At 40.3% G+C, this 22,134-nt stretch overlaps 1 protein-coding gene across 1 annotated transcript in view; it reads right to left on the bottom strand.

Moving 5' to 3' along the window:
• Nucleotides 1–3,278: 3,278 nt before the first annotated feature.
• tbc1d16 (TBC1 domain family, member 16) overlaps nucleotides 3,279–22,134 on the bottom strand; it is a 50,030-nt gene continuing 31,174 nt past the window's right edge. Inside the window, exons 9-13 of the mRNA XM_041778497.1 lie at nucleotides 21,456–21,590; nucleotides 16,257–16,443; nucleotides 11,917–12,096; nucleotides 9,282–9,428; nucleotides 3,279–8,270 (exon numbers count right to left, since the gene is read on the bottom strand). Of these exons, the coding sequence (XP_041634431.1) occupies nucleotides 7,971–8,270; nucleotides 9,282–9,428; nucleotides 11,917–12,096; nucleotides 16,257–16,443; nucleotides 21,456–21,590 (949 nt within the window). The 3' untranslated portion in view covers nucleotides 3,279–7,970. The remainder of the gene's footprint in view (nucleotides 8,271–9,281; nucleotides 9,429–11,916; nucleotides 12,097–16,256; nucleotides 16,444–21,455; nucleotides 21,591–22,134) is intronic.

The raw sequence follows: 22,134 nt of genomic DNA, 5'->3' as shown, positions 1-22,134 counted from the left end.
AGAAAATGGGCTTTTTCTTTTGAAACAGGCTATGTTTTGGATAAAATGACCATTTGCTTTAATTTAGGATAGACCATTTCTTTAGCTTCATGCCCCCCAGAGAAACTGGGCCCCAGAGCCCCCCCCCCCAAGGGCAGCCTTGCTCATAACTGGCATACAGTTTCTCATTTGTTCCTTGGTAAACTTGTGGTTAGTAATTCAGTAACTCAGTTTTTCTGGTTTACTTGCTATTAGTTCCCCCACTTTACTGGCAGTGAGTCACCCATTTGCAGGCAACCATCAGCTGGTTACTCCTGTATTTGGACAGTTTTTGTGTGCCTTATTGTTATGTGCCTCCAAAAACTAATGACATTTTCTTTCCTGGGGCCCAACCTGAGCATCTCAACAGAGATATTTTTACTTCCTGCATCCCATTCCCCAAAGACAACTGTCAGCTCCAGCCCCACTCTCTCTCTCAAGGAGGCAGCCACCTGATGACAGCGTCTGATGATATCTCTCCACAGCTGTCCGTGACAGTCAGTTGATCGCCGTCAAACGCCTGAGCCTACACAAACAGTCTGTCAAACAGCCATAAACAAACGGCTGAGGATGATAAGACTGTGTTAGATTGTTGAGGGTTAAACTCAGAGAGAAAACACCGTCTGCTTTGCTGCCTTTCTCTCATGGGACGCCTTATACTGTTTGTCAGAATGGTGGAATGGAAATCCCCCGTGAGGCAGGATTCACACCTCGGTTTTCTCATCTGTGCAGAGTTAAAAGACAGCGTGCACTCAAAACAACTTCTTATCTTATGCTAGCTGCTCAGGGGAGTGACAGCGCTTTGGATTCAGGTTTTTAAAAATCCGGTCTGTAATGTAACATAAAACCACAAGAGCATTAAATCTTTCTGTTTGAAGAAACAGATCTCTGATTTTAAGAAGTTTTTGTCAACAGCAGAGAGGTCGATATAGAGTATGATATATGAGGCTGTGTTTTCACATCTCATTATTTTTACGGTACATTTAAGGATGTTTATCTGGACTTGACAGATGAATGTGGCTGAAAATAAGAGTAATTTGATATCTTGGGCAGAACTACTCACTTAATTTTAACCCTGTAAGGCTGCAACCATCAAATACAAGCTCAAAGTCATCAAGGTTTAGATGATGGATCATCAACAACATTTGTGCAAGGGCCAGCTTTTTCTTGGAAGACACCAAAGGGGCCGGACCTCCCAAAAACTCAATTTAACTAAATATTTTGGCCCCACTAACACAGGGTTATTCAATTCTTGTTTTCCCTTAATAAATCATTTCTGCCGTCTGCAGGAAGATCAGCCCAAATTGAGTGGACTACAGCTGCCACTAGGGGGCCGTTGGGATATTTTGGCAGCATATTTCTGGGCCTTGCATGTTGTCCATCACTGGGTTTGATGCTGAAATGCTGTGTTGTGATTGGTGGGGAAAACACGAAACCAGTCTATTGCTGTGGTTCTCTGGAGGGAAAAACTGAACTCTAAAAGTGCCTGAAGTGGAAAGTTGAGGAAAATGACCGCTTTAATCAAGAATGGTCAATGGTTAGATTTTGATTGTTTCACTGATAAAACCATAAAAAGGCCTGTGCATGCTTTCTTATCAAAAGACCTCTGTATAAACTACTTGATAACTGCTTTATCATGGTTTTAGTCAATATTTGCAAATCTAATTTTGGCAGCTTCAGAGCAAACAAAGCCTCGCGCCCCCCTGAGATCTCTGGCGCCCCCCCCTGGAGGGTCCTGGACCCCAGGTTGGAAACCACTGCTCCATGGGGTCAAATAAGGCTCATAAATACTTTGAACGTGCAAAATATGTCTGCAGGTGCAAATATTTTTTGCACGTGTGCAAACCTTGACTCTATGCACAAAATGTTTTTTTAAGATACAAAGTATTTTTTACAAGTCAAAAATATTTATGACGTTTATTTGAGCCCATATTTCTCCACATTTTCTCCACACTTTAACATCCTCTGCACAGTCAGGTTCCAGCGCACGGGCTGCCGACACCAGTGCACTGGAACCTGACTGTCATGGCAGCCCTATGAGAACGGAGACTAGCTGTGTGCAGTCTGTTCTGGATATTCTGGGCAGAGATCTGTTAGCCATATTGTCCTGCAAACCTCAACTGCACATATGGTTCCTAAGTGCTGACAGGGTGAGGAAGCAGTCTTTTTGGGACGCCCACTTCATAGCTTGTCTTCGACATCTGTTTTTTTTTTTTTTTTTTTTTTTAATTTTTTAATTTCCCAAATTAGTAACATAAAACAGGTGAGGACAAGGGTAGGTGCAATTCTCAAAATTATAAAGCAGACATAAAAAAAAAAACACAGGCACAGCACAAAAGCACAGTCTAACAATCTTAAATGCAACACTTGAGATTTTTTTCATTTATGGCAATTCCATTTTCCCCAATATTTCTCTGCTTTTTCCTTTTGAAGACACAATGTAAAAGTCATTTTTTCCATTATGCAAGTAGTCTATAATGTTTACAAGAAGTTTCACAGTTGGTGGATTCTTTTGAAGCCAGCACTTGGTAATTGCTTTCTTACTTGCAACCATAAATATCTTCAAAAGATATGCATCCCGTCTACAAAGGCATTCGGGTATTTTTCCAAGGAACAGAGAGGTGAAGTAGAAATCAAACATTATGTCCAAGATTTTTACAATTACCTGCTTCACATCATTCCACAAGGTACCAAGACATGGGCTGGACCAAAAAATATGAAAATAGTCTGCAGAAACCATCTGACATCCCCTTCAGCAAAAGAACTGTGACCCACTTAACTTTGATTTCTGTTTTGGGGTAATAAAAAAATCATATTAGGTTTTTCCAGCAGAAATTACGCCAGAATAACAAATGTGTGGTGGAGGACTAAATTTCCCAAATTTGAAGCCACGTTTCTTCTGAAATGACTACCTTAGCTTCTTTTTCCCAGCGCTGCCTAATATAGTCTGTTGTATTCCTACTGTTCAGACTGAAGCTTTTGTAAAGTTTACCAGTAACACCTTTAGGACTTTTTGAATCATAAGCGTCAGTAAATATCGGTATTATTCCTGGGTTCGACATCTGTTTTATGGAACTTGGCCTTCAGTTTGGAGAAGATACTACAGGTCTGCCAGCACCAAGTTGTATCAGATCAATCAATTTTGGCATATTTTTCATCGGTGCAACCCACATACTCAGCTCTGCTGTTCATCACACAAACCCATGTTCCTTACAAAATTAGTACCACTTTAAGGGAAATAAACAGGCTTTCAAGCGGTGTAAGATTTATTTCCAAGATGCATTGTTATAACAAAAAAGAATCTACCAAACACAATTTCTTTTCAACTATATAAGTAATAAAAGAAGAATGTGTCTTTCTGTGCTTATGTTTGTATTTACTGAATAAAACCCACACAGATACTTTCCACATGTAACTTCTTGAGCAGTGCTTAATAATGAGAAGTATCGGAGTGTAAATCCCAGCAGTGTTTTCAGTTGGTATCAGATCACAATCACCTGTCATTTATTGTCACAAAGGCATTAAAAGTGACATACTTAGTACATTTTGGTGTTCAGCAAACCCTCTCTGGAGATGTTCCCTTAAAGTATGATGGTTTCATTAATACCAGCAATAAGAATGGGCTCTGTTTTTGCTCGGTAATACATCAACAACTGATGGAGCTCGTACATTCAGTGATTCTGATAAAAACCCCTTCAAATAGAAGTCATTAATTAGGCTCGTGACTTTCAGTGTCTGTGCAGAGAATGTGACTCCAACGAGGATTTTAATAAAATTCATGAGTTCCTTTATGCAAACACACAGTTCCATTACTCCTCCAGCGTGCATCCCTGACTTTGCTCATTTCCACGCTGCCTCCCAATCTTCAAAACTCTGCAGGCATTTGGAGCGAGCAGCTGCACATGATAACTAATAGGGAAAAGGAGCAGTTATGAATGTCATTTGAAGAGACTGCTCGCTGAGTGAGAGAGACCACAAGAGAAGCAGGAAGAGGGAGAGGAGGGGGAGGAAGTCTGATTGAGGGTCTTAATGCTACATTTTAGGAGCAATTTGAAGATGCCCCCCGCCCCCCGGGAGTGTCACTCACAAGCTCTCAGGGAAAAAGCCTCAGAGCGGCGACCATCTTTACATCTGGGACTTGCAAATCACAGAGTTAAGATCACTATACATCCCCGTACGAGGCCTTAAATCGTCCCCTTCCTCTCCACATCTCTCACTTCTTTTTCCTCTGAAGATTCCCAACAGCTGGACCTGCTTTCTTCTTCCCTCTCCCAGGTTTTCCCCATGATCTCTTCTGTAATTAAAGAGACCAGTCGGGGGGGGGGGGCTTCTATGGCTGCTCTCCAACTCATTACCAGATGTTTAGAGGTCACTCAAGTTTATGCACACAGTCATGCAGACATCCAGAGAAATTTTAGTGTGAGAAGAAGCAGAAAAACAGCAAATACATTCATGTGGACTGATTCTGAAGTGTTGATAGTGCTTCATTGTAAAGTGAGAGTGAAGAGAAGGAGAAACAATGACATCAGGTCCAACACAGATGATTAAAAAATTAAGTAATACATCATCAGTTTCTAGTATCCATGATCTTTTTATGTCAAAAAGTGCTTTTTAAATCTACAGATAAAACACCAAAGGGACTTTAATTTCATCTAACAAAGCCAGGTAAACTAGAGGTGTACCATGAAGCAAGGGTAGAGGATAAGCCTGCTCTGTTCAACTTGAAGTCAGGGTTTTTCTTTGCCAAGAACCTGTCTCGATTTAGGTTCTTTGCAGATGACGTTAAGCAGCAGCGTAGAACTCCCTTTGTGATTTCTGCATAGAGAAACGCTACCAAAAAGGCCATGTTTTGAGCTGTTTACAGCTATGCCAAGTATTCAGAGTGCAGAAAAAAAATCAGAGAAACAGCAGCCAAGAAGCGCTCCAGCTTGGCTCAGTACAGTTTTATGATAATTTACCTCATTAAACTCTGATCTAACCCGTGTTTCCTCAGCTGATGTATGCCTCACCAACCTCTAGTGTCACTCATTGCGATGGGAAATCAGTCTCTTTTCCACATCATTAGGCTCAGCTCACTAGAGCTGGTTGTTTGGCTCCCAAGCTGTTCTTCATTTGGTACCATTTTGGCTTTATAAATGTGGATTAAATGACAACAAAGGATGGAGGAAAGGAAACTGGTACTCAAACTTGAGCAAGCTACTTTGGCTTACATTAACCCTCTCAGCCCTATGCTATTTTTTTACCATTCTGTCACGCCTGGACTTTTTGTCTTGAAAAGCTTGTAAAACATCAACCCTGTGGTCACTGTCAAGCTTGAAACATCCTTTTTTCCAGGACAACCTGAGTCTTAGGAATATGTGAGCTGCAGCAATGTCACTGGAGTTTAAAAAAAGACAAAAGAAAAAAAAAAACTTTACAAATTAAAGAGAGGTTCAAACAATTTGCTGAATGGAATTACCAACTATTGAATTGATATCTTACTACTAGAATTAGTGCCTTGTCTGTGCGTCTGTGTCGATTTGCACGCCACACCATTGCTCCAGTTGTTCTTGATGTCCCTCAGAAGAGTTCTTGGGTTTACTGGTTTGAAACCGGTGCCATGAAAAAATCCTAAATATGTACAGATTTCTAAATAATCCTAAAATGTTGTGCCGAGTCATCATTCACACCTGAGTTGAATGGGTTCCATTTGCTACGAGCTTGTATGAGTTAGTGACAGAGCCGGGGTTTTGTTGGTACCCATGGAGATGTGCTACTTTGCCTCTATGTGGATTGGGTGAATGGTTAGGGGGAGGGTCAGGGATAGACTATTGATTAGCACTGCGGTAGCAGAAATATTCAGAACACTGGAAAACAACTGGACTTTGTTGAAACACGACCACAAGGAAACATATCTGAATGGGATGATACACCTGTTCCACAATCCCTGATCTAAGAAAGCTCTCTTTAAAACACTTCTCTGTGCTCATACTGAACAAGATAACGCCGGAGATGTATCACACTTTGGTGTTAGAATCACTGAATGAGAAATCACAGTTTAATTGCTGTTTCATCTGTAGTCACATGGCCCACCTGCTGTGTGATGCTTTGTTAAAGCTCCACAAAAAAGGGTGTGCGCGCTAAACCTTTGTAAATAAGCCAGAGGGCACAGCTTTAATACTCCCTTTATTGTGTTGTTGGCCTATCACTGCATATACACACCGGTGTGCAGAGACGCTGGGCCATTATGTTGTTATCTGGGGAAAAACCCTTTCCATGTAAACTGGCCTCATTGCATTAAGCAATGATGAGGACGGTAATATCAAGGTGTTAACAGAGTAAAGGTTAGCCTACTGTCTGCAAGAGCTGATGGAAGTGCGCTGCACTTTATATGACACACAAACTTTCCAGAGATCAGGACCTCCGTATGACCTAAAAGAAATCATATGTAAACAAGATTAAAATGAAAAAAAACCTTTGGCATTACTATAACTAAGCCTTAACCAGGAGTTAAATCAGTCTGAGCCTCCAAGCTGCTTTTTTTATCCATGTGTGGCTAGTTATGCATAACGAGGATGTGATTGTTGTCTAAGGGTTTCCCTCATTCTGAGAGGAAAATTAATCAGGGTGGAGATAAAGTAAACATATCGATATTGCCTTTTATCAAACACACTGTCTGTTATTCTGAATATTCAACATGGATTTTCAGAATCCGTGAAGGATGCAAGCAGGATTTGGCACATCTGTTCGGTCAGAAATCCTTCAGGAGCAAGCAGGAGGCAGGGCTCTGGTTTAAAAAAAATGTTTGCAGTGTCTCTGTCCTTCAATGCAGCAGTATCTTCTCTTTTTTAATACTATAATAATGTTTATGTATTCATCTGTATTACTTTTTATCCTGAAATAAGACAGCTGGTGGTAGTTTCTTTATAGAAAGTGTCAAATTAGGTGAAAATGCCCCCTTTTCTGCCTGAGAATGTCTATAACCAGCTTCATGATAGCCCACTGTCTGTAAATGAAGCTTAAATTGTCGTCAAGCCCGCTTACTCTCAGAAATCTTGGGTATGTTGAACTTGCTTCATGGCACACCACTCTTGTTAAACCCAAGGTAGCAGAACGTCTGACTTTATCAGAAGGAAACATACCCTTAGCTTCCTCCTCCCTGTCAAGGAAACAGGAAAAATTATGTTCCCCTTCATGATCTGATGAGGAAATGTGCAGAGCTGAATCATGATGTGAGTCACTTGTCATGTAAACACATTCTTACCTGTTTTGGGCTCTTGTGTTTTGCAACAACACATCGCGCCCCTTTATACACCAAGAACCGCTCATGCAAGGATATAGTATTGCTAAATATTTGCTGCTATAAATGGACACATTCATTTGTTTGGGAATGAATTTGAAGAAAACATAAAGGTACTGATAATTCCTTGTAATTCTATTCATAGGTGAACCCTTCCTTGTTAAAACAAAGGGTTAGAATTTCATTTTCAGCCATGAGATACGCACAAATGTCATCTGATATTCACACAGATATTCCATTGTGAGAACATTTCTAAAGTCTCCAGTTTCATTTCACCCTCAGTCAGAGTCTGCACGGATTCAGGCCGGTTGCCTCAGACCCTGATGTGACCCACAGCCCACAAAGACCCCTGGAAGTATGCCAAGCCAGCAGCAGACTTGAACCTGAAGGAGCTCCAGACCAACACAAGGCCTGCTGATTGTCCAGCCTCTTCACTGCCAGCAGCAAACCGTCCTCGCACGGATCCACGTGACCCTGAATGCTGCAAAACACGCTCTGGTAAAGCAGTGTCCCACGATGCACCACGTGAAAAATCCTCTGTAAGACAGTGAAACAAGGAGCCGAGGCTGTGAAGAGAAGGGGCAGCAGACAGCTCAAGAATCCAGTAGAAGGATCCAGAACTATGCTGATTTATCATGAGCAAAGACCAGCCAAGCTCCCTGCAGCCCTGGCCTCAGGACTGTTTCCGAAAGGTAAAAATGTCCCGCGTTTTGGAGCCTCTTTTGCCCTCTGGTGGAGGCGTGGGGGTGGGGTTTAGTGAAGGCGACGGCGTGGATGACGGGGAAGGTGAGGAGGGTTGTGGGGTGGAGGTGCCTCCATAGGGGCAGCTCTGTGAATCCGGGTGTTCGCCGGAACACTCCACAGTGGGGATGTAGCGGCTGTCCCACATCCCCGGGCCACACAGTTTACAAAGGTCATGTAGGCTGCACGGGATTCTGGGTAGGAGGCGGAACTGGTAGAGAAGGCTGCGAGCCTGGAGGAAAAGAAGATGATTGATTGGCAGAAGGGAAGAATAACTTATTTATTTAGTTCCACCCTGTCTCCATAAATTAGAATAGTTCATCGTTATACTTCCACATTAATACAACCCCAATTCCCAAAAAGTTGGGGCACTTTAACATCTGATATGTTGTTTATGTTCTCTTATGAATAAAATATGGATAAATCATTGCCATCAGTTTTATCTATATTTTACAAAGTGCCCCAACTTTTTTGGAATTTGGGTTGTAAATTTGACTAATTTTGACTGTAGTAATAGTGAGGATGTGTGATCCAAATATCTAGCCTTATGTTTGATGCATGTTGTTCTCTTCTGTAGAAAAAGGTTGATATGTATTGCACTTCTGTAATTGTTGCCGCATATCTCTGCACAGAAATCTAAATGTGGTAAAACTAGTGAACAGTAGTGAATCAAATTCAGAGGCTGCAAAACGCTCACTTAAACTTGTCAAACTTAATGGATTAAACATTTAAAAAGTCACTACCCTTGACTCTCATTTAAAGGAAATAAAACCAAGCCAAGGTCAGCGTGGCAGTGTTGCCAACAGCTAAACAAGCTGGCAAGCCTGCTCTTAGATGCAAAATCGCAGGCAACAACAAAAGGAGCTACACCCGCTGCATGCTAACACAAACACACTGCCTGTGGTTGCAGCAGAACAAACAAAGCATCCATAAACATGAGGGCGCAGGCACGGCTCCACGGCAGAGATGCAGATCATAAATCCTCTGCATGGCATTGCAGCATCCCATTAAGCATCCCAAGGCCTCCGTGGGCAGGTTACAGTGTACAGCTGCTTTGCTGCAGCAGTGCCACTTTAAATTAAATGTAACGCAGAAGTCTGCGGTAGAACTCTAGTAGTCGTGATCATAAATCAGCAGCTATTGTTGTATTCAAAGATTAATGGATATGCATGTGATTTAGGTGTACAGTGCAGAAGTGCAGAGTAACTAAGTGAAAAGGCCTAAAGAGCATTTATGGGTGTACCTTTCGTAGCACCAGCTCTCCATTCATGTGCATGGAGAGGTTGCTGAAGTGGAGGAGCATTTGGTCAGTGGCGAGCTGCTGTTCTGTCACATCCTCGCCGTACAGAACGATGATGGCGACACAAAGGAAGAGGTGGAAGTAGTCCGTCTACGAAGAGAGTGAAAGATTTACAATAAGTGGAGGGCTTAAAACTAGAAGATAAATCAAAATCAAACCATTCTTGGCACATTAATAACCCACAACATGGTATGAAAATGCACTGCAAATTATTAAATTCATACTGTTTGTGCTTTTGCTGCAGGAAGTACACAAGGCAGAAGATAGACAAAGATCAAACACTAAAATGCTAATAAATACATTTTATATCAAACTATCTATTCTACTGGGTGCTCTCCGCTCAGATAACACTTTGGTTCAGTATGCACACATAGACAAAATTGTTGGTACCCTTCTGTTAAAGAGAGAAAACCCACAATGGTCACTGAAATAATTTGAAACTAACAAAAGTAATAATACAAATTTATTGAAAATTAACTAATGAAAATCAGACATTGCTATTGAATTGTGGTTCAACAGAATCATTAAAAAATTAAACTAATGAAATAAGCCTGGACTAATATGATGGTACCCCTAGAAAATATCAAAAATAATGTGACCATAGGGACATGTTTAACTAAGGTGTGTCCTGTAATAGCATCACTTAACTTAAAATCAGTCAGCCTGACTATTCAAAGAATAAAAAGTAGTCACTGTGCTTTGACTACACTGAACATGGATCACAGAAAGCTAAGGAGACAGTTGTCCCAGGAGATTAGAAAGACAATTATAGACAAGCATTTTAAAGGCTATAAGAGCATCTCCAAGCTGCTTGATGTTCCTGTGACTACAGCTGACCATATCATTCAGAAGTTTAAGGTCCACCTGTAACCAACCTCCCTGGATGTGGTAACCAAAGAGCCCAGAACAACTTCCAGAGTTTAGAGGTGAACTCCAAGGTCAAGGTACATCAGTGTCAGAACGCATCGTCGCTGTTTGAGCCAAAGTGGACTTAATAAAAGATGACAGAGGAAGACTCCACTGTCGAAGGCTAATCATAAAAAAGCAAGACTGGAATTAGTCTAAATGCATATTAACAAGCCACAAAGGTTCTGGGAGAATGTCCAGATGAGACAAAACTGGAGCTTTTTGTAGAGTCACATTAGCTCTACGTTCAGATGCAAAAATGAAGCATCCTATGAAAGGAAGACTGTGGCTACTGTGAAACATGGAGGAGGCTCGGTCATGTTCTGGGGCTGCTTTGCTGCATCTGGCACAGGGTGTCTTGAATCTGCGCAGGGTACGATGAAATCTCAAGACTATCAATCAAAACCTGCTGCTGTCAGAAAGCTTGGTCTCAGTCACAGGTCATGGATCCTCCAATAGAATAATGGGCCAAAACACAGCAAGAAATGGCTAAGGAGAAAACATTGGAATATTCTCTGAGCCCTGATCTAAATCCTACCGAACATCTGTGGAAGGAGCTGTCTTGAGAAGGCACCCTTTAAACCTAAGACAGCTGAAGCAGTTGGATTATCAGGAGTGGGCCAAAATACCTGGGACAGGCATTTGCTGAAGTCTTATTGAGAGTTACAGAAATCACTTGATTAAAGCGATTGTCTCAAAAAGTTGTGCAACAAAATATCAAGTGAAGGGGATGTTTATTTTAGTCCAGGCCAGTTTTATTAGTTTGTTTTTTAAAATGATTCTACTTAACCACAATTTAGAAACAACGTCTGATTTTCATTAGTAAATTTTATTTAAATTTTAATTCATTATTACTGTTGTCGGTTTCAATTTATTTTAATGACTTTTATTGATTTTTATTTCTTTAATGGAAGGGTACCAACAATTTTAACCATGGGGAAATTTATCATGGTTATCATTAATACTGGTAATCGTTTCATTTCAAGCTAAAATTCATTTTCAAAGGTAAGAAGTTTAATGAAATCTGCCTCCTTGTGCATATTACTTGTGTTTGTGATTGAATGTATACTGTTTTGTGTGATTTATAAGAGTATGCTTGTTATATATGCTTTTCTATTCATCCCTTCTGAGATTTTTTAAGTACTTTGTATCTTCGTGCTTTTTGTTGCAGCAGCTTGTAAATTAGGAGCTGATGCTAAAACTCACTGCCTGACTCAGCCTTCATCTCTTTGACACAGCTTTAATAGCCCCCAGTATTCTGAGGCTGCAGATTCGTCACTCAATCTAATTCTTTTTGCACTTTCTCCTGCTACAGTTTTGTCCAATTTAATGTAAACTAAATCAGTGAGATTTTTATAAATATTGAATCTTTACTGAAAGATTTCCTAATCCCTGTTGAATTAAACATTAAACTCATCCAAAACCGGGATGTAATGTGACATTTTATGAGTATTTAGGAGGATTACAATAGTCTGTGCTGACAGGATTTAAGGGAATAACATGGATTTCATTACAGAAAATTTTACCAGCACATTTCTGCCTGCCGTCTGAAAAAGCAGAACAAAATATGGTGCTACATCCACAGCGTCAAACGCCTCCGTGCTCTCATTTATGCAAAGTTGTTCTCACAAACCCGCGTATGCAAACGCAGCCGCTCAGACTTTGCCCTGACCTGGTAGTGTGCCCAGCAGGCCTCCCACATGCGCAGAGCCTCGGTGTCAGGGAACTCTCGCTTAAAGCAGAGCAGGATCCAGCGGTGGCAGAAGAGCAGCTGGAGGCCATCCTCCCCCAGCCGGGTCAGGTGCTGGTGGAAGCGGGGCAGCATGAGACGCAGCAGCTCCCGCAGGTACATCTGAGGGTCAGAGAGAGAGGGAACACACCGTATTACAAACACATTCAAGTGTTTTCTAATGATGTGTTAGCATTCTTCAGCAAAGATGATTCTGCTTCCCTCTGCCTGTACACAAATATATGCAGGTGTTGCCTTAACTGCAGAGTTTCTCTTATGCATGCACAAAATCATGGCGTTTTTTTTTTTTATCAAGGAAACAACTATGTAGAGAAAATAAACTACTAAATCCGAGACACTACTCTTGCTCTTTGAAGTTGTAGAATTTGGTTGCTTTTGAATATATTTTGTGTGCTTTTTGGGGGGCTGAACTGTCTCCAACTTTAAGAAGACATTGGAGGTGACTGGAAGAATGCTTTGTCTTTCATATAGAGGTTATGCATTTAGCCACAGCAGCATGAGGCTACACTGTTCCAGCCACTGAGTGGCAGAAAGAGCAATCTAGTGACAATAATCCATATGGAGAAAACATCTTCATATAAGATGAAAAGTGTCATTTTTTTTTAACAATTACATCTTGATGATGTTCACCATGGTCAGTTTAGATCCTCAGCTGATAGAATCTATTTACAGAAATGTTTGGAGCCACAACGGGACGTTAATAAAGACACATGAAGCTGGGCTGTTAGAGTAGCTGACAACATACTCCATTCTCCTTCCTCTTACCTTAAAGGAAAGTTAAAGCCTTAAATTTCAGCAGATAAACCAAACGGTAAAATAATATCTAAGGTGACAGGCACTAAACGACAACAAATTATGTTTTGTAGCTGTGCAAACAGTCCCATGATGTCTGATAAACATGGCTGGGAAAGACCAAAAAATGTTCAAGTCCATGGATATTTATCACAGATAAGATAAAGCAGGCCTTGTAAATTAACATGATTTCTATTTGGTTAAATACTGAAGTTCTAACTGTGAATGTTTCATGAGGTGAGCGTGTCTGACCCTATGAAAGCCAAGAACTGTTCTGTGTGAATTTGTCACATTAAAAACAAAACAAAAGTTAAATGGGGGTTTAAAATCAAACTAAATTAAGTAAAATCGCTGATCTCTTTTTGATAAAGGTTATACCCTGATTTTTGTAAACCATTTTAACAACTACAGAGGGATCTTTTAGTAATAAGCCAGAGTAAAAAGAAGTAAAAGAATCCCTTAAATACAGAGAAACAACTTCACTAAAGCTTTGTATAAACAAAACTTTAAGTTTCTCATCCATCACTGATGAACTGGGCTGATATAAGAGCCTTCAGGCTCTGCTTTGTGTATGTGAAAACAGTCTGTATAATGCCAGCAAACTCAATGTATGAACACACATCAATGTCCACGTTTCACTTTGTTAGGAAATCTGTATCAATTCCAGATATCCAAAATTGAAGTAGATAGTACTCAGTTTTTCTCCTGTTATTACAAAATTACACTGGCATGTATACTACAGCGTTTCTGGTGTTTCCTGTGGTTTCATGGAGATTATTTTCAAAATGTTGCCATCTGAACATGGAGCAATTTGAAATTAAGATGGGAAAGGAATGACATGTAAACAGGGCCTAAACCACACAGGTAATTCTCTCACTGGGAACAAGACTAATAGATTAGAGCTTTGCATCATGGATCTGCCTGATGACAAACATGGAATCTGGCCAATCCATGGACTTTACAAGATTGACTTATTTTTTAGGGATGCACAATATTGGGTTTTTAGCCAATATCCGATATGCCGATATTTACAGATTTATTTTTCGCTGATACCGATATTTAAATATGCTTTTCGGACAAGAAATTTCAGTCCTTTTGGACACACTTTAAGGTTTGAGGATGACCAAGGAAACAAACGTTAATCCTTAAAACACTTTCAAGTTTAAAGAATGAGCATAAATTTAAAAAAAAAGACCTCAACTGACATAACTCTATTGGTTCAGCCTAAAACTCCACTAATTATTTAGTATGTATGGACAAAATTTACATTCGATATATGCTGAAATACACAGGCAAAATATGTAGATATGTAAATATCAGCAGAAATTTTGATATCTGTTGAAACCGATTCCAGACCGATAATATCGTATCCTTGCAAAGCAGACGGATACGCCCGTTTCCTTGTTTTTCACTGGCGAATCCATCTTGCAAAGCTCCCATCTGAACCGTTTGGGCCCGGTTAGAAAGCGACAGGACCAATCAGCGACGAGGGGCAGCACTTTCAGGCGCAGCAGAGTCAAGATGTAAACAAGCAGCAGCAAGAGCTGGTGCAGTTATGGAGGAAGAGATTAGCGTGGATGCTGCTAAAGCACCAGTTTAATCAGAACTTGACGACATTTCTTTGTTAAAAGAAGAACAAAGAACAGCAATGAGTTGTTTTCTTTTCAAAATGACAAAAGTCGAGTACTTACATGTCTATAGTCGCCATGTTTTGTGTTATTCGTCAGTAGCTGCGCCCGCGCAACTTGATAGCGGCTACATCACATGTTGTGTTGCTCTGATTGGCCCGTACAGATGTGACAGACAGAACGTTCACCCAATCATACTCAGAGTTTTTTTCAAATCCTCTGCCTTTTCTCAAATCTTTCCTATTGAAGCTTTCCCAGATGGATGTGTGAAACACATCCATCTGGCGTGTCAGGTTAATAATATTGTGCATCCCTACTTTTTTAATGTTAAGTTGGTCATGGTACCTGAATTTAAAACACTGTACAATGCTAGTAAAATGAAAATAGCACTGATACCATTTGACACCACAACAACATAAACAGTCCTAGAAACTTTATCCTGGGCATTTCACTGATTTCCTAAAACATGTCTAAAAGTATCAAAAAGCTTTAAAGTCATCCTGGGATTTTTTTTCCATACCTTTTTATACTTAGAGTCAGAAATCAGGGAGAGAGAGTGGGGACTGACATGAAAAAGGTCAGTCTTGAACCCTGACAGCCTGCCATAAGAAGCCTCTGCTCATTATGTGGGCAAACCAACTACATAAATTCTGTTGCCCTGTAAGTATCTAAAATTTTGAGATTGTTTTGTGCTGAGTTTTCCTTGTGGGTTGCATCATTCAGTGTTAAGGTTAACATCCTGATTTGTACATCCTTCAGTGATGTTTGAACTAAAAGAACAAACCGAACTAAAATCAACAAACCTGACTGACACATCCTGCATGACAGGAGATCGACATGGCTGGTGTCAATTAAACAATTGAAGGCATAATTTCTTTCCCCATGCATCCGTGCTGTTCCTGGACTTCAATTTTGGTTAATAAAGTAGAGAAAAATTCCCTGAAATATTTTGGATTCATCACAAAGCCTGAAACACAAATCTGCTCTATGAGGCTTGATCTTCTATCATGCTTTGAAATTTACTGCGACCAAATCACCCTCCCTTCACAAGGAAAACAAAGACGTATTTCATTGGACTTCAGTCCAAATAACTTTGAAGACAAACTTGATTAGTGCTGTTCCAAAACAAATAAAGATGGAGTGAAAAGCCAAAAGCTATAGAGATAAAGGAGATGAGATCTAAAGTCGTTTCTCAGATGAACTCCTGAAAAACACTCAGAAAAATGAGGCAGGCTGCCCCTGGAATCCAGCTACATTTCATTTGACATGAATCTTACAGCAAAGACTTTTCTGCCAACTACATGACTGCAATTCATATCAATGTTATACATAGTTCGATATATTTAAGGTATCAACAAAAGAGCAGAGAAGAATCTACTGCTGAACAGAAAACATAATGAAGTCGTTTTATTATGGTTGCATGCCGATCAAGGAAATGAACACCATCCCCCTCTTCCACTCACTCTAGGGAAATTTTCCTAAACATATTTCCTGCTGCATCAAACACTCACTTATCCTGACTACACGGAGGAATTTTAAAGTTGAATTCCACTGTTTTTCAAATCATTTTATCATTGTGCTTTGCAGCTCTGACTTTAACTGTTGGCTTTATTGCTCAACACTGCCCCCGTGGTCCCAGTGGTATTGCAACATATGGTCTATATACATAAACTTCTACAGAATATGCAGAAATAAGGACAAAATGGTTGCAGAGTACTGACAGAACACTCTGTCCGTATATGTTTTGAGCGTGGATGATAAATGAGCCTGTGGTTAACCTTGTACTACATCGTGTTCAGATTTTGTCCTGATATTTGCCTGACTTAAACACAAACATCCTACCAGCTGCCTCTCCATGTCTTCATCTCTGGGCGAGCTGATGAAGATGGTGTTCTCCATGAGGCCGACAAAGCACCAGAAGGTGTCGCTTTCATCCTGGATCTCAGTGAGCAGGGGGGCCACCAGGTCAGACATGCCCTGGCAGTATCCCATGTCTGGATTAAACACTGCATAGTTGAGCAGGATCCTCCTGTGGAGAGGACAGATGAACATTAATGATGATGAATATCTTTGGTTTTCAGCTGTGTTTTTTTTTTTCAGTCCATAACGAAGAAATGTAGAACACAGAAAAAGCCCAGCCAGAAAACGCAGCCCCACCCAAACGCAGCGATTACTCCAACATGTGTTCCAGCATCGCTGCTTATGCCCTGCTTCAGCTGTTGCTATGCCAACTCCTCTGGTTACCAGGGAGCTAATTAATGATCTTTCTTATTTTGTATATGGATAATACTTTAAGGAAAACTTCCCTGGTGGTTCTCATGCATCACTAACAGTTTCACAAACAAAAGAAAAACCCTTAGGGCTTTAGAATTGCTTTGTGATTTTTTTAAACATTTATTTTGGGGATTTTTAGCTGTTATCTGCCTTTATTTAATCTCTGCCTTTATTCTAGGAGAGAACAGTGAACAGAGAAGGATACTGGGGAAGGAAGAAGAGAATGACATGTAGGAATGAGGCTGAGAGTCTGAGTCAAACTCAAAGCTGCCGTCTTCAAGGACTATAGCCTCTGTATGTGGGGTGAAAGGTTACCCATGAGCAAACTGATGTATGCTAGTGGGATATTAACAGGGAAGTGGACGTCTTAACACTGTGCATAGGCACATATTGTTGTGGTAGAATTTTTTTTTAAATATATATTTTGGGTTTTTTTTGGGCCTTTATTTTGATAGAGGAGGACAGTGGATAGAGTCAGAAACAGGGACAAGAATGGGGGAGAGACGTGCAGTAAAGGGCCTCAGGCCAGATTCAAACTGGGCCATCTGCGTACATGGGGCATGCCTTAAACCACTAGGCCACCTGCACCCCAATGAGGTAGAATTTAAAGCTACTGTATGCTGCTTAAATTACTCTACATTTTTTAGTAACCTGTATTTAAATTGTGCAATCTTGATAAAATCTTGATGCATTATTTCTTTTACTGTGCCAGTCCATATAATTTGTGATAAAACTACAAGTAGTAAAGTTCCAAGGTGACTATTTTCTTATCTGGCTAAACTTGTATTTAAATTGCATTTAATGGACTGGTCAAAGTGGAGAAAATGCTCAGAAAACAGTCAAATTCATCATTCATCATTGTTGTGTCGGTGGGTTTATGACATGAGGCTGATATGCTGAGTAGAGTGTGGCTAAAGTTAGCAGCTAGCTCTGCCAGCTTTCATCCCTCGTTGAAGATAATATTGTGCCTTATGTGGGTACTGATCACTCTAATTGAGTGGTTAAATGTATGTTTAGCCTAAAAACATCTTAATTTCTATTTACTAGTTCGCTATATGGTGCACGGGTGCAGCTCAGTTGTTGGGTGCATGTCCTCCATTCTCTCTGTCCATATTTCCTTTCTCTCTTCAGCTGTCCTGTCAAAATAAAGGCAAAATACCCAAAAGAATTCTTTAAAAATAGCATTAAATCAAATACTGTAATACTGCACTGTTTCTACAAGATGCTAACTGCTAGTCTTCTCATGTTTATTCTGGCAGAGAGTTAATGGAGAGCTCTGGCAGGAAGAGAGAGGACATAACTGAATCTACAGCAGCTACTAGTGGCAGAAAGCTTCATCACAGATTCAACAACAACAATTTCAGGCCACTATTTATAAAAAATGATATACTCAAAGTTTAACCAACTCATAAACTTGCACCAAAAAGATTGATATTCAAATTTAGCTGTTTAGCCTGCTAACCTCACACATCCCTAGCCATAACAATTTCTGGTAAAGTTAAAGTTCACAAGGCAAAGCCTTTCTGAGCACTGCCCTCACCACCTGACAGTAGTACTGACTGATAAATCTTTTTACAACCGCAATGGTCATGTCCGCATGTGCAATAGTTACATTACAGGACATGTGATGTTATACCACCTGAAACACGTCATGCTGTCACATGCAATTCCACTCCTTAAGTTTCTAATTTCTGTGACAAATCTGTGCAAAAGTTGTCTGCAAGGCATGTCTAAGTGGGAATATTAGCTCTGTTTAATATGGTCTTACCACATTTTTTAAAGATATTTTTGGGCTTTTATGCCTTTAATCAGAAAGGAGGATAGAGGACAGCGTTGGGAACAGGGATGAGAGATTAGGGGAAAGACATATAGGAAATAGGGCTGGGCAATTAATCCCAAATTAGACTAAATCGCAAAATGGCCTGCTGCAATTTATAAATTACAGAAGTTGCAATATTTCTCTAACTTGAACTGTGTCAAAATACAAGTTTAAAAAAGCCATTTTTGCAGCAGCAGCAGAGATTCTCCACACATTATGGAAACATTCAAGTATCAGTTTGAGAACAATATGGATAATAAATTTGCAATATGAGCAAAAATAATTGCAATTGGGTATTTTTTATTGTTCTGCCCTTGTTTTTTTTAATCTAACATTAATGAAGCTTAGCATTAGTTCACTGAAGTCATACACCCAGCCTCCCAGCTCCCACAGCCAATCACAGCTCTTCCTCAACAGCTGTCCATTTAGATATGACGTACCTCTCATTTATCCCTGCCTGCATTAACACTGATGCACCACACTGCTGCTGGTAAAGCTTAACCTCCTCCACCCCAGCATCCTCCTTATAGCTTAAATCTTGTTGTACCCTCATATTCAGATTCATGCTACAATGTATTAATTGCTTCTGAAATAATTTCATTAAATATGGATAGATAAAAGTGTATATTTATATGAGGGTTTCTAGCCATGCACTCCTTGGAAAGTCAAAGCCTGCTGCTTGACTAACCCAGGGAGCTTCTTTTGAGCAGAGTCTTCTCTGCCCAGTAAAACTGTACATCCATTTTGCAATAAAATGGTAAAATGTATGATTAGAGTGTTCCTGGCTGAATGTAGGTTATAACATAGAATGGTTTACTGCTTGAATTTGTTGTAAAATACATAAGATTAGGAACCTAATAGTAATCATATTTTCAATCGCAATACTGGGGGAAAAAAATGGCAATTTGATTATTTTTGCAAATCGTTCAGCCCTAATGGGAAAGGAGCCGCAGAAGTGACTTGAACCCGGACTGCCTGCATACATGGGCCGCAACCTTACCAACAGGCCATCTGTGCCCCCACTTCTTACTTTTAAAGCACTTCATGGACTAGTGATAAAAAAGGATGTGATTAATGGCATTTCACTAAAGAAATTCTGGGCTTAACTGCAATTTAAAATTGCAATCATTTGACAGCCCTAGTTTCAAAATAAAAGCCCAGTTGGTTTGATTATATAATTGAGAATTCCTGTATTTACAGATATTGCTTTGTTGTGAAGTTTTCCCCAGGGATTTATTTGTCGTCTTAGGCTGGCCACAAACTAGACAATTTTTAAATCTTAAACAATTTTAAAACCATGGGAGACCACAGACATGAGGACAGATTCAAACGACTTTTCATCTATAATCCCCTGAACGCACACACTAGACGACTCAGCCAGATTGTCAGATCACTGGAGACCACACACACCTGCCGACCTGCCTATGACCTCACGTGATCACGTGACTTCAGAAAAAACAAACAAACATGGGTGTCTGTCGATACCGTCTTGCTGTCCCTGTGCCCTGACATGTGTTACAGGTGCAGCCAAATTATAAAACAAGGGAAAGACTCAGGATGAAATCCTGGCTGGAATTAAAGTACAGTTGTGTTTATCATTGTAAGCATTGAAAGGACGTATGATCCGTCTGGTGACGCTACCCGGTCTGCTCGCTCTCATTGGTTGTTGTAAGTACTCCGTCAGCAGCACTACGGCCTAGAATCTTAAATATCAAACATGTTTGATTCAGGGTCTGGGATGCTACAACGTGATTTGAAGCAGTAAATTAATCGTGTTGACACCACACACATGCAGACTACTCAGACAAATAATCGTTTGTGTCAAGGCTCAAGTCGGGATACACCCCCACAATCGTTGAGGGAGTCAAATCTTGCCTAAAATCCTGTAGTGTGTGGCCGGCCTTAGTTGTAAAGATTTTTCCTTGGGTGCCTGCTCAACTTTTTAACACAAAAACACAGTTATAAATCTCAAAGGCTGATTAATGATTTTAAACATTAGACGATGTGAAATGTTTATACCTTAAAGACCCCACTTTCCTTCATTAGCTACTCTATGAATGCAGTGTTTTTGTCCTGTGTTTTTTTTAATTGTGCTCAAATCTGACCATTTTCTCACCTTCAGCCTAGTCATTATCCTGATTTAACTTTACAGTTAATCAACGTTGAAATCCAGGAAGTATTTCTCATTTTTACCTTAAGTGTGACCGTCTCTTTAAACTTGTTTCTGTTTTAACTCTCTGAACTCATGTTTACATTAGTAACTGTCTTTTTAAAATGGCTTCTGTAAAGCAGTTTCTCTCCTGTCTTGAGAAGTGCTCTACAAATAAAGTGCACTTACCCTCTTACTGTCATTATTATCCTTTAAATAAATGAGAAAACTAAGAGGAGGGAGAATTTAGGGGGAAGCAGGCTTTATTGGGGTTTGTGTTTAGAAAATTAAAGATAAAAATGATAAGGAGATGCAAGAACAAACGATCAGTTTAAATTACATGCTTATATTAAATGACCCAGAAAAAGTTATCAGTGTCATATCAGTTCAATAGATGGGAGATTAGTGAGGCAACATGAGATAAGTGCAGCGCTGGTATCGCCCTCCACCACACACAGCACAGGATATAATACCAAGACAAATACCAGGAGCCTGAATGAGAGTCACTAAACTAATATGCTATTTAAATCCTCCTGCTCCTCGTTTAGAAAGCCATTAGCTCTGAGTATGCATCAAAAGTGCTCAGACGGCTTAGTCAGAGTCAATAAAGCATGAAACTCATTTGCAGCTCCCCCAGGGTTCAGAATATGAAATGAATAGGTACGCCTGTGTGCCGGGCTGAGGAGAGGGAGCGATAAGGATGGAGTGAGTGAAGGTGACAGACGGGGAGACAAAGATGAAGATCTAAAGAGGAGGAAAAAAATAGGAAGATGGGGATAATGAAGAGATGTAATCTGACCTCATGATCTCCACGTTGGGGTTGTTCTCTCCTCTGAAGAAGTGGTTGCTCCGGTCCGTTCTCACAACGTCTTTATCTACTGTGAACTGGACCTTTCTCCAGAACTCGCTGTGCTCCTCTGGGCTCATGGACAATCTGAAAATGCACACAAACGCATTAAAAAAAGAAAACCTGCCTCTTTGTGTTTTAACACTGGTTAGAAAAGCTTTGGGAGAAAGTTTCAGAAGTTTTGAGTGCACAATCTCAGGGGAAACTAAGTAATTAGGATTAAAAATAAAACCTTATCAAACAATCTTTACCTCAAATGTTACCCTGGTGGAAAACACTGATGGTAGCCTGCAAATGAACTACAGATGTAAGAGTGGGGGAGCAATGGACTGGGGGTATTTCACCAGTTAGCACCCCGCTGAGAATAATACCACAACCATAAAAGCCCCATCTATCCCTCTAAATGTTAGGCCCTGTATTAGTGATGCTCTCTGTGTATGGCTCTAATGTACTCATGTCCTAACAAGCAGAGGGGATTTAATTAACACTGTTTGTTTTCCATGCAGCCCCACCAGGAATAATGAGCACACACCTGATGCAACGCCACGCAACTGTTTGCTTTCTGTGCCGATTGTTTGTGCGGTTTGACCCTCCTGGGCCACCTTACTTTATTTCTCTGTCTTTCTCTCTC

Source organism: Cheilinus undulatus, linkage group 21 (genome assembly GCF_018320785.1).
Source record: "Cheilinus undulatus linkage group 21, ASM1832078v1, whole genome shotgun sequence".
Lineage (NCBI taxonomy): Eukaryota > Metazoa > Chordata > Actinopteri > Labriformes > Labridae > Cheilinus > Cheilinus undulatus.
Note: the sequence above shows the minus strand (reverse complement) of the source record. Positions and strands in the feature narration are given on the sequence as shown.